At 40.1% G+C, this 13,601-nt stretch overlaps 1 protein-coding gene across 1 annotated transcript in view; it reads left to right on the top strand.

The window, feature by feature from the left end:
* Positions 1–8,251: 8,251 nt before the first annotated feature.
* The window catches only part of CHRNB4 (cholinergic receptor nicotinic beta 4 subunit), a gene marked incomplete at both ends in the record, with an annotated part of 12,668 nt that continues 7,318 nt past the window's right edge, over positions 8,252–13,601 (top strand). Inside the window, 2 exon segments of the mRNA XM_082004942.1 lie at positions 8,252–8,306; positions 12,930–13,075. Of these exon segments, the coding sequence (XP_081861068.1) occupies positions 8,252–8,306; positions 12,930–13,075 (201 nt within the window).

The raw sequence follows: 13,601 nt of genomic DNA, 5'->3' as shown, positions 1-13,601 counted from the left end.
GCTACCCCTTGATGTGGGCATGACTAGAAAAAGATACTGCTTAGACTTCCACTTCAGCCCTGGCACACTACCTTCCCCACCCAAGATGGGGTTCCCATCTCCCAGCTATCTGTGCTGGTATCAGGCCCCTGGGCTCCAAGTCTCCCAGCGCCTGCTACTTCCCAACCTAAGTGGGTAAAAAAGCCCCAAAATAAAACTCTTAAATTTGGAGGCCCTCTCTAGGCAAAAATTAAGGCTACGCCTGCATCTCCACCTGTGAGACCTTTTCCTCCAGTATTTTCAATTCCATTCCTCTCTGCACCGCAGCAGGAATGGAGCCGAACTTGTACCCAAACATCTTTTAAGTGACCTTGAGGGAAGCCACTCATATTGAAGATTTTGTGCTTATTGCACTCCCATATTTACAGACCCACGTGACCTGTACATCTGTGCTGGCAGCATCTCTTTACATTTAACATGTTTAATTTTTAAAGAGAGATCAAATACATCCACGTTATGTGTTAAATACTTTCCAAGCAAGATACGGGTTTGTCAGGGCCTCTGACATTAAAATCACAGTAAGAATTCATCTCTGTTCCACGAAAAATAGGACCAAACTGCTTCTACTTTGAATTTCCATGCTCCTGCAGAAAACTGTTCTGGGGTTGCCCATTTGATTATTCTCAGAAACAACCCACTGTCTGCACTTACAGTTTCAGCATCTGCCAGGAAGCAGAAATAGCAGCCATTTCTGCTCTCCTACACAAGTCTATGCAGACTTCATATTTGTTCTCACTACCCTGTGTAACCACCAGAAGGAAGGAATCCAAAGAACTCCACACAGGAGGGTCTTACAAGAGAGCCATAAGACTGGGCTTTCTGCTGGGCTAAAGCTGACTCCAAACAGGGATCCAGCTCTCACTGACAGCAGCCCTAACAAAGTCGACCTCCAGCAAAACTTTGTTAAACCTGAAACTGGATTTTATATTCCATTATGACCCTTCAAAGCAATTAAAATAAAAAGGAATCTCACTAACAGCCTCCTGTGCTGCACTGAGAGTCTGGGTACTTTAAAATTACAGAAGCCTGAAAACTGGAAGTTGGAAGTCAAGCCAGTCCCCTTAATGCCAACCCTTAATGTGATTTTAATGATCCTTACTTTGAGGCAGTGATGATGCAGGTTATGGCTTAAGATGTATTCATCACTCTAGCCACATCTGGATCTTTGTCTTTAAGGAGAATTTAAAAAAAAGGGATTACAAAGTTAAAATGATGTTAATGATTATTAGTCTTGATGAAGCAGTAATGCCAGGTTAGCTGCGTGACAGACAATCCCAGTATCCATTCCATTTGCTTATTAAAGAAAAGCAAAAACCTCTTTGGTAGTAGAAGCGTAAGTGTGAAAGCCACAGTAATACAGGGCTTCCTTGTGTTTTCATGATTCTTTTTCATTCCTTGTCATCCAAGCCCTTTACAAACATTAGTTAAATCTTTGCAATTCCTTATCTTCGCTTTCCACCTGGGGAAACTGGAGCAGCCATGGTATTTATCTAAAGGCAGCCCTGAAGACTCATGGTAGAGCTGAGAACAAAGCCCATGTCTTTTGCCTCTCAGTCTTGTTTCCTAAAGCCCTCTTTTTCTCTGCACTTTTCAAATTTCCTCATTTTGAAATGCAGCAGTCTCAAATAAAAAGGTCAATCTCAAACAGTACAAATGTCATTCACTCTTCCACTCCTCCGTTCGAATGGATGTGCAGATACAGAAGGTCTGATTGCCTCCATCATGAGTGTGAGAGAGAAACCTTTGGACTCTGCCACACACAGTTGTGGGTTTGGTTTTTTTCTGGCACAGAAGTTATCTCAATAACAGAATAATAACCCACACACACCAATGCCCCATTCTAAAAGCCCCGGCGTACAAAACAGCCACTACAATCCTGGCATGGGCCCAACACAGCAAAAGCAATGGAGGACATAGCAATGTGCAGGTCTGCCTCAGTGAAGAGTGATGGTTAGAAAGCAAGTAAAACTCTTCACAATTTTGCAGTGACATGGGCTCGGCACCACAGCACTTCTGGGTTTTCCAGATGACCATGTATGCACCAGGAACTTAGCTATTGCTATCAGCACCCTGCAGTATATAGAGACACCTTGGGAAGAAAAATCATTTTAATGCCAAAAATACAGTGATCCTTCTAATACAACTCTGTCTGGTACAAAATTTGCCAACCTCATAGATAAACTTCACATCAGACTACAGTCTGAGCAAGATCTGCAGGTCTGGCCCTGCAATATTAAATTCAACACACAGCTTGAAAATATCATGTATGCTTTATTCATAGCATCTACTTTTAGGAGATGGTGAAGATTTTCTCAATAGCTTACCAATTACTGCAGAAAACACAGTAGTAGTAAACGGTATTAAAATTTCAATCTGCATAGTTAAATATGTGTTTGCCTTAGCTCAGGCTGCTTACTCTTTATTGTCTTTACTCTTAGAATAGTTGTGTTTTATTTCACAGGAATGTTATACACTTCATCATTTTTGGCATCCATAGTAAACAGTTGTTTGCTGTAGGACTTTGCTATAGGACGTTCCAGATGTTTCAGTAGAAAGGTATAAATACTGAAAAAGCTGGAAATAAATCCTTACTAACTTACTGTTAGGTTCAGTTTGATAAAGCAGAATAAAGTGATGAGGATTAAAAGGGGCAATCTGCCTGAATCTAGAAAACATATTGTAAATACTAAAAACTTATAACTGGATCTTTACCAAGGGATGTAACACACACTGCCGTTACATCAAACTGGAAAAAGGGCAACAATTAGAGAGATTTGGTGGGCAAGGAAGCATAGTTTCTTAGTCAGAATAACGTAGCAAGCTAGAAAAATGTAAGGAATAGAGCTTCCTATTCCTGGAATTTACATTTAGGGTTTTGCCTTCAAAAAGTAAGAGCACACAAAAACACTTACACTGCATATAGGAACATACTGATATTGGTGAAGATGTGCTCTTAAACATGCATATATTTAGCCCTTTTTTATTAATTTCATACGACACGCAGGCATTGCAAGAATGGCTACGGCTTCATTTACAATGTTTGCAAAGAATATCTGACTGTTCGTCAGTCACATATTGGGCAGTCAACAGGTTGCCCTGCAACAAATCTCAAAGCATATAAGAGGAAGTGAAAGAGACTGATAAAAATAAAAGCATCAGCTCCAAAATAGCATAACCATCCCCAGCTGCTGCTTCTCCAGTGCTTTGGAGAACCCTCTGGACTTGTTACACTTGTGCACTTTGTAGGTTAAAGATGTTCATGATAATCAGTGAGTGGTAGAGGCTTTAATGTTACTGCCTTAAATATTCTACAAACATAAGCCACCTGCTAGCTCACAAAGCACATGGTGACAACTTTCAAATATTAACCAGAAAAGGCAAGCATTATTTTTCCAGGAGTGACTTTGTCTGCCATCATATTCCAGAGAAGAAAGGTGGCTTTTCATCAATCCATAATCATTCATATTTTGTCAATGAAAACTGGAATCGCATCCATTGCTACTGAGTCATTTGTATGCATCATTCGTGTTATTAGCATTGTCACAGTGCTATTAGTGGCAATTCTCTGGAACATTTTGTTGGTTTACAGCAGATTCTAATGTGACGACATATCAGGCACCAACATATAGTCATCATTGTTTGACACCTTAAAGGAGTGTTATTTACCTGATAATTTGGTAGCATCCACAGCTCTGTTTCCCACAGTCATTTGCAAAAGCGTGATGGTACTATACCTTGCCTGAAGACGGCTTATTACAAACCTGTACATATAGGTTAGAACCCACTTGGCAAGGAAAACGTAACTACAGAGGGGCTGTAAGAAATTGACTTTATGACGTAATTACCCACATAGACATGGTCCATCACTGTAGAGTAAGCCTCTGGATGAAAACTAGTTCTCCAGCATAAAGCACCTACTAATCCAAAAAAGCTTACATTCACACATCTCTAATGGGACTGTAAATGTACTTGTAAGGAAAAAAAATCCAGGAACGCAGAATGATAGCTCTAGCACAGCTGTTCTAATGTGATCATTTAGACAGTAGTACATAGGGAAAACTATGATTTTACCTGGAGGGGACCATGTTGGATACTTGGAGAAGTTACTCACAGGAAGTTCCATTTTTCAAGCAATCAGAGAGCAAAGTATGCCTTGCTGCTGACGACATGAGCCAGGACCTTGGCAGATATCATTACAAGTTCATTCAGACGTCAGGTGCTAGAAAAACAAAATTTGCCATTAGTTGACATTTTCTGTAGCGATTTTCAAGCAGAAAGTGACAGCTGTTCTGCTGGTGCAACAGTCAGTCAGTCCTACGTGTTCTGTAAGGCCAGTATTTAACAAGCTGATCTGAAGTCCTTATAGATTCAGTTTAGCCATGAGCTCAGCCCTGAACTTCATTTCAGTGTCACAAATACTGGAAACTAATTGTGGCTTTCCATCTGGAAGCATTTATCTTTGCAGCAGCAATCTCCCTATACCTGTACCTGTCTCATTAAGGAGGCCAGATGCACCCCAGGTTGCTTCCACTTTGAAAGCTCCAACATTTCTGACTGGTTCTTTTGTAATGCAAGCAGCAGCTTGAAATCACCATGATAAATCCACAAAAGGGGACTGCCAGTTTTCCTGGGCACTTGGACATCTTGCATTCCTGATGCATCTAAGAGCTCCAATACCCTAAGGCATGCAAAGCATTTACAGTACCAGGAACAAACCCCCAGCCAGTTCAGTGGATGGCTCTCTGCCATGCTATTCCCATGCCTGCACGGTGCATTAACATGCAAATCCAGAACATCACATATGCTAATGCCTACTAAAAAGACTTTTAATTTCAGGATTTCAACTTAACAAACAAATGGAATCCTGCAGCATCACTGAGGGGAAAACAATTGCATAGCACACGTGATCAAGGAAGACCTTCAGTGATCTGTCAAGTGAATGAACACAAGTGAATGGCAAAGGAAGGAACATGGCCAGGGAAAAGAAAATCAGCTGTGGTAATTCTCCCTGTCCACCTCAGCTTCAGCAGCAAAAACAGTGCAATAGTGAATGATCCGTGACCCTTTGGCTCTGTGACAGCCCACTGCTTTGTTGCAGCAATCCCAGCCTGTTTTGTTTTACCTTGAGCTGTTACTCTCAAGCATCAAGCAGCGTAGATGGTACAAGCGCAGTGACCTCGGGGTCCATACATCTGTTACTCCTGTAACTGCTGCAAAAGCACAGGGGCTGGGTTAGCAGATGGAAGATTTGCCTTTGAAGAGAAATAGGTCAGCTATCAGAAAGTAAAAATAGAGAAACAGATGCAGTCTTTCTTCCCCAGCAGACTGGTACTTTGCTCAAACATACCCTTAGTAACTGAAGGCACAGTTCCTTGAGACCAGTTGCCTGTACATTATGAAAGACAACATTGCCCAGCAGGCTCAAGAGTGTGGCAAGGTCTCCGATCATAACAAGGCTCTGACAAGGTACAAGCCAAGCACACTGTAGCAAGAAGCAAGAAGTGGAGGGCTCAGCATAAACACTTTGCTTGGGACACACCTCCTAGGGTTTGTGACTATTACAAGAGGGTAATTTGCTGTGGGAAGGCTCCATGCTGTTAATTAAATGCTGGAGGAAAGCAGAGAAATAGTGTTGTATTTTCATGCAGTTAGTCCATTCACATGTACTCACTAGGATTGCACTGGCTTTTTTCATCCAAGAAGATCTCCCCACAATGACTATTCTCCTGTTTGTTTCACTTAAACCATTATCCTCCCCCACAGTTCCCATACTGTTTTGAGGTAAGAATTCTAACCCCCATTTAGAAACATAGAATAGTTTGGGTTGGAAGGAATCTTTAAAGGTCATCTAGTCCAACCCCCCTGCAGTGAGCAGGGACATCTTCAACTAGATCAGGTTGCTCAGAGCCCCATCCAACCTGGCCTTGAATGTGTCCAGGGATGGAGCATCTACCACCTCTCTGGGCAACCTGTGCCAGTGTTTCACCATCCTCGTTGTGAAAAATTTCTTCCTTACATCTAGTCTAAATCTGCCCTCTTTTAGTTTAAAACCATTACCCTTTGTCTTATCGCTAGAGGCCCTATTAAAAAGTCTGTCCTCATCTTTCTTATAAGCCCATTTTAAGCACTCAAAGGCCACACTAAGGTCTCCCTGGAGCCTTCTCTTCTTCAGGCTAAACAACCCCAATTTAAACCAATTCCAGCTAACAGATAACAAATGAGAGGGAAAAGGAAGAGATGAAAGTGCAAAAAAAGACTTAAAATAATAGGCAGGAGCAAGCACAGGGGATCTCTGATAGCAGGCTGGACTAATCATTAAGACAAGCAACAAAACCAGCACATTTATGTTGGTATGGCTAACAATAAGGCAACAGTATACTGTAAAAATCTTTTGAGTATACAGAAATCATGAACCATCAATTCCTACACAGTCCACAGAACTTTTTATCATCTGTGCTGTTTGCATAGCATTAAGATGCAATAAATCCACCCCTAAGCAAAGTATATATAGAAAAGTTTAGTAGTTGTAAGAGGTCAAAGTTTTATATCTTTTAAAGTTAAAAACACTATAAAACCTGAGAGATTATAACCGAGGCTGTTATATTAAAGGAAATTGTTTGAGACTGCAGGTGAAGAAAGGTGACAATGTACAAGCTGTCCTTCTCATGGTAGAAGGCTATGAGCTTTTTAAAGAACTACTGGGAAACCTCAGTGGATGATACTGTATAGTTGGCGTACGTTGAGTTTTCAGGGTAAGGGAGGGCAACAGCACAAGCCACTTCTTCAAAGCTGACTTGTAACAGCTTGTTTTATCCAAGTAGAAGCCCATGCAGTCAGTGCTTTCCCATTTGTTTCACAGAATCCATCCTCCTACCCTAAAGAAATGAGACAAAAATAATAAATAGTCTGTTTAGAGGAGTTACATAGATTGTAGATAATACAGTTACCAAAAATTTTAGTAGTCTCTTTATGTATTGGGCTACCTCTGATGGCAGCTCCTTTAAAGACAACAAAGTTACAACATACCGGCCTATTTAGTGAAAAAAATGTGTCTAAAATACTTAGGGAGAAAGCAATGAGTTGTTCAACTCTACGCTGACAGCTTGCCTGAAAACAGCAACAGGTGACCTTCTTCAAATAACCCAAGTCAGGTAGCAACTGTGCTAGATGCAGAAGTCTGGTATGTTATGCTGATAAATCAGGAATGAATCCATCCCAGCCAATGGTGTCAGACTGCTGGGAGACAAGACAAGAGCAGAACGGCATCCTCTGCCCCCCTGAAACAGAGAGGAACCTCAGTATGGAGATAAAACAGTATTTAGAAGATGAGCACCTTTTTTTTTCTAACCAGGAACTCAGCCATCCTACAGTGCTTGCAAAGGGCATGTAAGATCTTCTTTCCCCTTCCTTCTACACAAATCTTCCCACGGCAAGTGCCAAAACACATGATACTCTATACTCTGCTGAACCCTTCAGCTGTAAAAATGACTTCCATAGAATTTCTCTAATGCTCCTCTTGAGTGTCTTTACAGCTATTGCTATTTCTCAAGTGGCTGCTTTAGTTTTCTTTTAAAAATCCTGTCAAATGCTAATGACAACAAACTCTCTTTCCCTCTCCTGCTGCTCCCAAAAAGCCTTTTGTAGTCCTAGTTTAGAGAGATCCCCAGTGTGGCCTCGAGTGGAAAAGGGTCGGCAGTAGGCAATCAACTTTTTCTCTTGACACAGAAAACTACCCTCTGCTAGGGCTGTAATTTATTCTCATGTCTTTCACTAACAGGTCTTAAAGCGCAAAGTTACATCCCGCTCTTCCCACACAGCTATTCCCACCCATTGCACTTATTAACCAAAAAGCCTTCTAAATGTTATCTAGTAGCAAGAATTAGGCAATTGTGTTTTGCAGATCACGTTCCTTAGCTTGCTCTTTCATTTCCTTTTATTCAACATTATCACATTATGTTCCCTCTTCTTATGTGCTTTTCCTCTTCACAAAGCTCTTTAAACAGCTGCAAAGGGGGAGGGACCACTATGCTCATGAAAACTCCACTTTGCAGAATGCTTCTGCCAGGTCCTACTGTCTGTGTCTTTCCAGGCATTTAATACCTCCAAGATTCAGGTTTGCTTTTACATCTCTTCCTTGTGCATCCCTGACAACAGAGCCTATTGCCAGCTGTCTTAACTGAAGAATAGTAATCCACCTCTTCTTGTTATTGCCATGAGGAATACGTACACCCTCTTTCTCTTTGTAGTGGGCTCCTTTTATTTTAACGGTAAGTGATCTTTTCTTTCAGATACAGTTTCCAGAACAGCAATAGCTTTCGGGGCTAGGAGATAGGACTGTGATATAAGCTTTCAGACAATTTGCAACTATCACCTCAGCTGGTTGCAGACTTTAAGAGGATGCATGAAATTGATTATTTTAGTGTTGTTTCTGGCTTGTTCGGTATCAGCAAATCCACTATGATGGAATTGGACAGACAGAAAGTTGGACATAAAATGACAGAACAGTAGGAGATGACAATGATAATCACTAAATAATACACTTTTAGATGCTCCCAGGATCACCTGTGATGGGAAAAGCAGGTATTGTGCTGAGAGTGAAAAAATAAAAAATTAACCATGACATGAACCATAAATAAGACAGATCTCATCCCTCTACAATTACTGGCTCAAGTTCATATATTTTGCAAAGTTCATACTTCCTAATTGTTTGATTAGTATGTAAATGGTTTAAATTAAGCTGAAATATGTAAATATATGCTAAAAAAAGCAAACCTACATTAAGAACATTTTCTTTAGTCTGCCAGGATTTCTTGCATATGTTTTAGCCAACACGCAGAGCATGACAGCAGCATGAAATACCGCATTTACCATAGGAGCTTCTTCCCCCAGAGAGGTTCCACTGAAGTGTTCAGAGTAAAACTGGCTGGAATTGAACCGAGACAAAAATCACATCTTCCCCATAATTACCTATTCATCCCACAGTTGTTTTGTTTCTTCAATCACTGAAAGGCATTAGAAAACATCTGCTTTGTAACAAATGACGAGTGAGGGCCCACTTTAGAGTCTTAGATTACACACTTTTAAACCCATTAGTATTTCCTTTTTATTTGCATTAATCGCAGTGTAGAAATTAAAATAGTCTTTAAAATATAGTAAATTCACCACTACTTCCACTGGAACAATAAGTGTTCCAAATCAGCATGTGTTGTTCTAAGAGGTTATATAAATCTTTTTACTCAAGAGTATGCTGAGAAGTAACACCATCACGAAGTAATTTCAGAGAAAATAACAGAATTATCTTATTGCTGCTTCTTGTTTGCTCTTTACTAATTACAGATGGGAGTTTGGTATGTCACCATTGTCCACGTTAAGTTATTTGTGAGAGGAGAAAGAACAAGAATGACAACATATGCTACAATATATTATTTCTAAGCGAAAGCTATTTCAACACTTATTAAAATACGTGAAGTCAGGGAACAGAGAAAACATGCCTTATGTTAAATTTTGCAATTTAGACAGTGATAACTGTGCACTTGCCTGCATTTGTCAACACTGTCATCTTTATTCTGTTCTGTGGAAATCACTCCTACGTATTTGTCATTACACTGAAAATAAACAACATAACATGGGATGACAAGTTATTTCATTTTATGTATTTAAATTAGACGATGTAAAAGGCAAAGGTTGCACAGGGGAGTGAATGAAGTCTGTGGTTTTGTTTCTTCTGCTGTGAAATTGGAAGCATACTCATGACATTTTTTTTCATGGTCATACTCCCACAGAGAAAACAAACTTACTGCAGCATGTGTACTGCAAGTTATGTGGCAATTTGCTCTCTTTGTCATGGAGCAGATAGCAGATACAATGTTCAGTGAAGCTAAAACAATTTCCCTAGCTCAGGATCCACCTCAATGTGTTTTCTCTATTACTGCTTTCAGTACACAAAAATACTCTACCCCCAAATGAGGACCGCTTCATCATTCTTGTTAAAATCATTTGTCTAAAAGCATCAGTCTACCCTCTGCAACATTTCTGATGATTACTGCTATTTGGAAAAAAACAGGTTGCGAGGGAAACTGTGCACTTCCATTTCATCCAACTCTGAGCGGAAAAAGAGGAGTTTCAAATGCATGGCTACTGACATCATGAAATGCATATGAAGATGAACTCGAGTGCCTGGTAATTTTGTCTCCTTAGGTGCCATGTGGTTAATACGGAGATTTGTAATGGAAAACAGGTTGTAAAAGTTATACAAGAATCACTCATTTTTACATGTTCTTTACAGCGAGAGTAGCTTTAGCAGCCGTTAAGGCGGTGCACTGCTGACCCCTAGTGGTGTTTGAGGCAGGCAGCTGAGTGAGGTCCGAGAGTAGCCCCTTCTATCTTTATTTCTGATGATGTAGTAATTTAAAGGTTGGGATGGGATGGCAATTTTATAAAGAACTACTCATTACAGGAACCCCTTCCCTAAGAACAGATAATAATTTCTTAAAGGGATTCATTATTTAACAAACAATTTTTTATAATTAAGTCATGGCCTGTCATTCGTCCTCATAAAGAATATTGAGTCGTACTTTGAAATCTGAGCTGTTCTCATCAGACATGCAGGCCCCACAGTATGTTTTGATTTGCAGGCCAGACGACTATGATTGCTAAAACCAGGTTTCAGGGAATAGGTTTACTACAAATTCAGAATTAGCTTTCTGAAAATATTCTGCAGTTTTTACTTCTCACTCACTGTTTAGCAAATACTCCATATGCTAGAATATTTACAGAAAAAGATGGCAACACAGTGAAACATAGTTAACAATTCAAACAAGAATGGTCTTTGCTAGCAGCATTCAGTGACCACTGTATGAAACAAAGCAAACGACAATTTATTTGCATTTGAATTATAGCCATCTGCTTATGTCACTTATATATGTAATTTTTTGTTTTAAAAAAACCCCAAAACACCACAATAAAAGAACTTTAACCAAGATTCTCTCTTTAGCTATCACAAGGCTTCTCACCTATCCTTATAAACACAGAATGATTCATCCCTAGAGTGCGGCCCCATTTTCCTCACGGTATCAAATTTAGCTCTATCTTGATTGCAATACGCCAGTAAAAACAGAATCTGGAGCTTAGCAAGGATCAGCTTAGCTCTAGCTTGATAAGCCTTTGATTAGGCAGGCTTATACTGAAAATAAATGTAATATTAAAATATCACATCGTATGAGGGATTTTATAATGACCTGCAGGGATGTGCAAAGCAAGTGTGAATCAAAAAACAGACCGACCCGACAAACACAGCTGTATTGATCCAAAATTGTCTTCCCAAATGGCTTGGGAAGTATTTGAGAAGCCTAGTCTGAAGAACAATGTCATGCTTAGGTATATGTGACAAAAGTTGTGCTACCAATGCTATAATATATGCTGGTCTTAAAAGAATTAAAACAAGCCTGGTGTTTATCTCAACTTTTCCCCATAGCTTGAGTAAAAGCTGTTCTTAGATGTGAAAAATCTTTTCGATGATGTTTCCTTTTATGTCTCTCCACTTTCTTACTGGATCAGAAACAAGAAGTTCTTATAGTATTTTTTTTAATCTAAGTGGAATTCAGAAGTACCCAGTTTCAAGAGAGACTTGTTCGCCCTAGCAGCTTACAGCCCAGTTCACATGGAAGCTAGGCACCTTCTAGAAATGCACACACACTTTGACTGCTTATGTGATACTGGCCTTTTGATGTCTGCCTTTCCCTGGATCTCATGGATATGCTACAACATAAAGAACCAGAACAAAGTAATGTACCACAAACTTAAAATACTTGCATGGCCAGTGGTTTTTACTGTGTGGAACTGCTCTGCGGAATAATGAAGCAGGTATGCTGCAGGGACACTATCCTCATTTCTGCAATATCTAGGGTTGAGTCAGATGCCCTTTCCTATGGGAAAATCTGTTTTCATTAACACCTATGTCCATCACTGTCAGCTGTGTAACACAACACAGAATTACTTGACATACAGCAGAATCCCTCTGGGTCAATTCTGTTGGCACGATGTTACCAGGACTTTAGTCATCAGTATTATTACGTGGTCAACAGTGGTTTGAAAAGTCCACTAGAATGCCTTTAAAATGCAAATGCAAGAACATGGGAGCAGATGAAATTACCTATGGGTTATGCCATAAGCTGTTCCACCCCAGCGAGAATGTTAAGGCTTGTTTGATAGTATCCTGCAGATACTGTATTTTGCAGTCGCTGAACTCCAGCTTTGGTCATCTAAGATTTGCGGTATTTGTGCTAGTCCATAAATCAGGCTTTGCTTCCACATAAAATAAGGCTTACACGTTGCCTCACGTTTTCAAATAAAATCATTCTGAAAGAGAAACATCACTAGCTACCAAAGAGCTCACGATCATTAAAAACCCCTTATGACTTCTGCAGCTCATCCCCTGGTTTTCCCTACACGGATCAGAGTCTTTCAGTTTGTACCTGTGCCTGCAACTCTGTCTCCTACAACACTAAAGAGAGAAGTCACGGCCAGACTCCCTGCATTTGGATCGCTGAAATGTTCTTCCTCTGTTGTTCAGAGGGTGGTTTGCTCGCAGTTCTCTTTATGAACGTACTCCCGAAAGTATCTATCAGTTTGAGCTGCACATTTTACTGTGAAAAAAAACAAAGGGTTCTGATTTATTTGCTTTGATCTGTGCTCTGTGAAAGACACTCAACTTCAGCAGAACATACATTGGCGCAAGCACCATATCCTTTTGTTCACACAAGCCTACAGTCTTTAGAAAATCAAAAGCCCTCATTATTTCATGAAGATGATCTGATGCACAGAAATTCCGTGATTCCTACATCATGTCACTTGGTCTCCCTTCTATAATCCTGTTACATGATGTTTTACAGGAAGCACCGCAGCAGATGCTGAAGAAAAGCTAATGAACCACTTACTGAGTCCTGACAGGTACAATAAGTTAATTCGACCAGCTGTCAACTCATCCCAGTTGGTATCTATAGAACTGCAGGTTTCCCTGGCACAGCTCATCAGTGTGGTAAGTTCAAATTCGGCTATGCCTTTTAATTCATTACTACCTGCACAGCACTCCAAGTAAAAGTCATATTGGTATTACTATGTCCCTGTTATTTTCTAATTTACGTAATAATACTTAGTAGGTAGGGCCCCTACATGCAATTTACTGGTTTTATACTTCAAACTGCAGCTACAACAGAGAGATCAATCTATGCCCAAGCAATAAAGGACAGTGTCCAGACCTTCATCCAATAAAATTCCATTGATCAAAAAATCAAAATCATTCTACTGGTATCAGTACAACTACAGCAAGTTACACCAGGTCAGGATCTATCCTGGACTGTGTACACAATGCTAAACCATCTCCTGCTGATTGCACTGAAGAAATGGGGTTGAATGGCCTGAAAACAAGCTACAAAGCCAGCTCAAAATCTCACAGCATATCAGGCATATCAGGAAAGAATAGCAAAATGTTGTAAAGAAAAAGACACGTTAGTTCCAGCTGGAATAGCTTAACATGGTTAAAACAATCCTGATGTAAGCAACTC

Source organism: Phaethon aethereus (assembly GCF_964289735.1).
Source record: "Phaethon aethereus genome assembly, chromosome: 12".
NCBI lineage: Eukaryota > Metazoa > Chordata > Aves > Phaethontiformes > Phaethontidae > Phaethon > Phaethon aethereus.
The sequence above is the reverse complement of the archived record's forward strand: the minus strand, read 5'-3'. Positions and strand labels throughout refer to the sequence as shown.